At 41.5% G+C, this 1,572-nt stretch overlaps 1 protein-coding gene across 1 annotated transcript in view; it reads right to left on the bottom strand.

Moving 5' to 3' along the window:
* Positions 1-50: 50 nt before the first annotated feature.
* SARC_12274 (hypothetical protein) overlaps positions 51-1,572 on the bottom strand; it is a gene marked incomplete at both ends in the record, with an annotated part of 4,066 nt that continues 2,544 nt past the window's right edge. Inside the window, 2 exons of the mRNA XM_014293622.1 lie at positions 51-298; positions 1,460-1,551. Of these exons, the coding sequence (XP_014149097.1) occupies positions 51-298; positions 1,460-1,551 (340 nt within the window). The remainder of the gene's footprint in view (positions 299-1,459; positions 1,552-1,572) is intronic.

Genomic DNA, 1,572 nt, shown 5'->3' with positions numbered 1-1,572 from the left:
CTGTGTGTGTGTGTGTGTGTGTGTGTGTGTGTGTATACCTATACATAAACTCCCATACCTTGGTCGGAACTCTCCCTCATCCTCATCCTCGTCTTCGTCCGTTTCATCCCCATACAGATCATGGATGTATCGGCTGATATTTTGGCTCTGTGTCTGTCGTGCTTTTCTCATTTGTGAGCTGTAGTCTGGTTTGCCTCTGTATTCTTTTGTGACCCTTTTCTCCGTTTCCATATCCTCAAGATCCGCTGCGGTCGCGGCCTCGCGGGATTTGCGTAGGTAGGTGGAGTACTTGCGGTTGCTGGAGTAGGTTAGGGTGGCGCGAGCGATTTGATTGTTTAGTTTAAACAACATTGGTTGGTTGGTTTTAACATTGATAGGTCCTAGTCTTCTGAATTGGACAGATGGACAGGTTAGTTTTAATACTGGACCGCAAAATCCCTGAAGTCACGTATTCGCAGGGTTTGCGATGCATATCCCTTTTCACGTGTACATACATACACGCAAATCAAGATACATGTCTCTTTTCACGTGTAAATATATACATACATACAAACAAAACAGGATTAATATTCCTTATCCTGTGTACTCACATACATGCAAACAGCGTTGATGTCCCTTCTACGGATATGTACACACATGAAAAACAGGGTTCGTACCCCGTTTCACGGATACATATATCCACGCAAACGAGATACATGTCCCTGTTCATACGTACATACATACATTCATGGAAAATACGGTACATCCCCCACTTCACGTTTACATATATACACGAACCCCAGTATACATGTCACCGTTCATATGCACATACATACACACATACATATATCTACGCAGTGTCTACACATACTCACCTATCAACATATACACATACATACATCTACGCAGTGTCTACACATATTCACCTATCAACATATACGCATACATATATCTACGCAGTGTCTACACACACTCACCTATCAACATACACACATACATATATCTACGCAGTGTCTACACACACTCACCTATCAACATACACACATACATATATCTACGCAGTGTCTACACATGCTCACCTATCAACATACACACATACATATATCTACTCACCTATCATACACACATACATATATCTACGCAGTGTCTACACATACTCACCTATCAACATACACACATGCATATACCTACTCAGTGTCTACACATACTCACCTATTAACATACACACATACATATATCTACGCAGTGTCTACACATACTCACCTATCAACATACACACATACATATATCTACTCACCTATCAACATACACACATACATATATCTACTCACCTATCAACATACACACATACATATATCTACTCACCTATCAACATACACACATACATATATCTACTCACCTATCAACATACATACATACATATATCTACTCACCTATCAACATACACACATATATCTACGCAGTGTCTACACACACTCACCTATCAAACACGGCCCTCTCCGCCGCAAATAGATTGTCCCATTCCAGGGCTTCCCCATCCACCCCCACAGCCTCGGTGTCTGGCAATACAAACTGGCTCAACGGTTGGTCAAC

This window comes from Sphaeroforma arctica, assembly GCF_001186125.1.
Source record: "Sphaeroforma arctica JP610 unplaced genomic scaffold supercont1.2190, whole genome shotgun sequence".
In the NCBI taxonomy this organism is placed as follows: Eukaryota; class Ichthyosporea; order Ichthyophonida; genus Sphaeroforma; species Sphaeroforma arctica.
The sequence above is the reverse complement of the archived record's forward strand: the minus strand, read 5'-3'. Positions and strand labels throughout refer to the sequence as shown.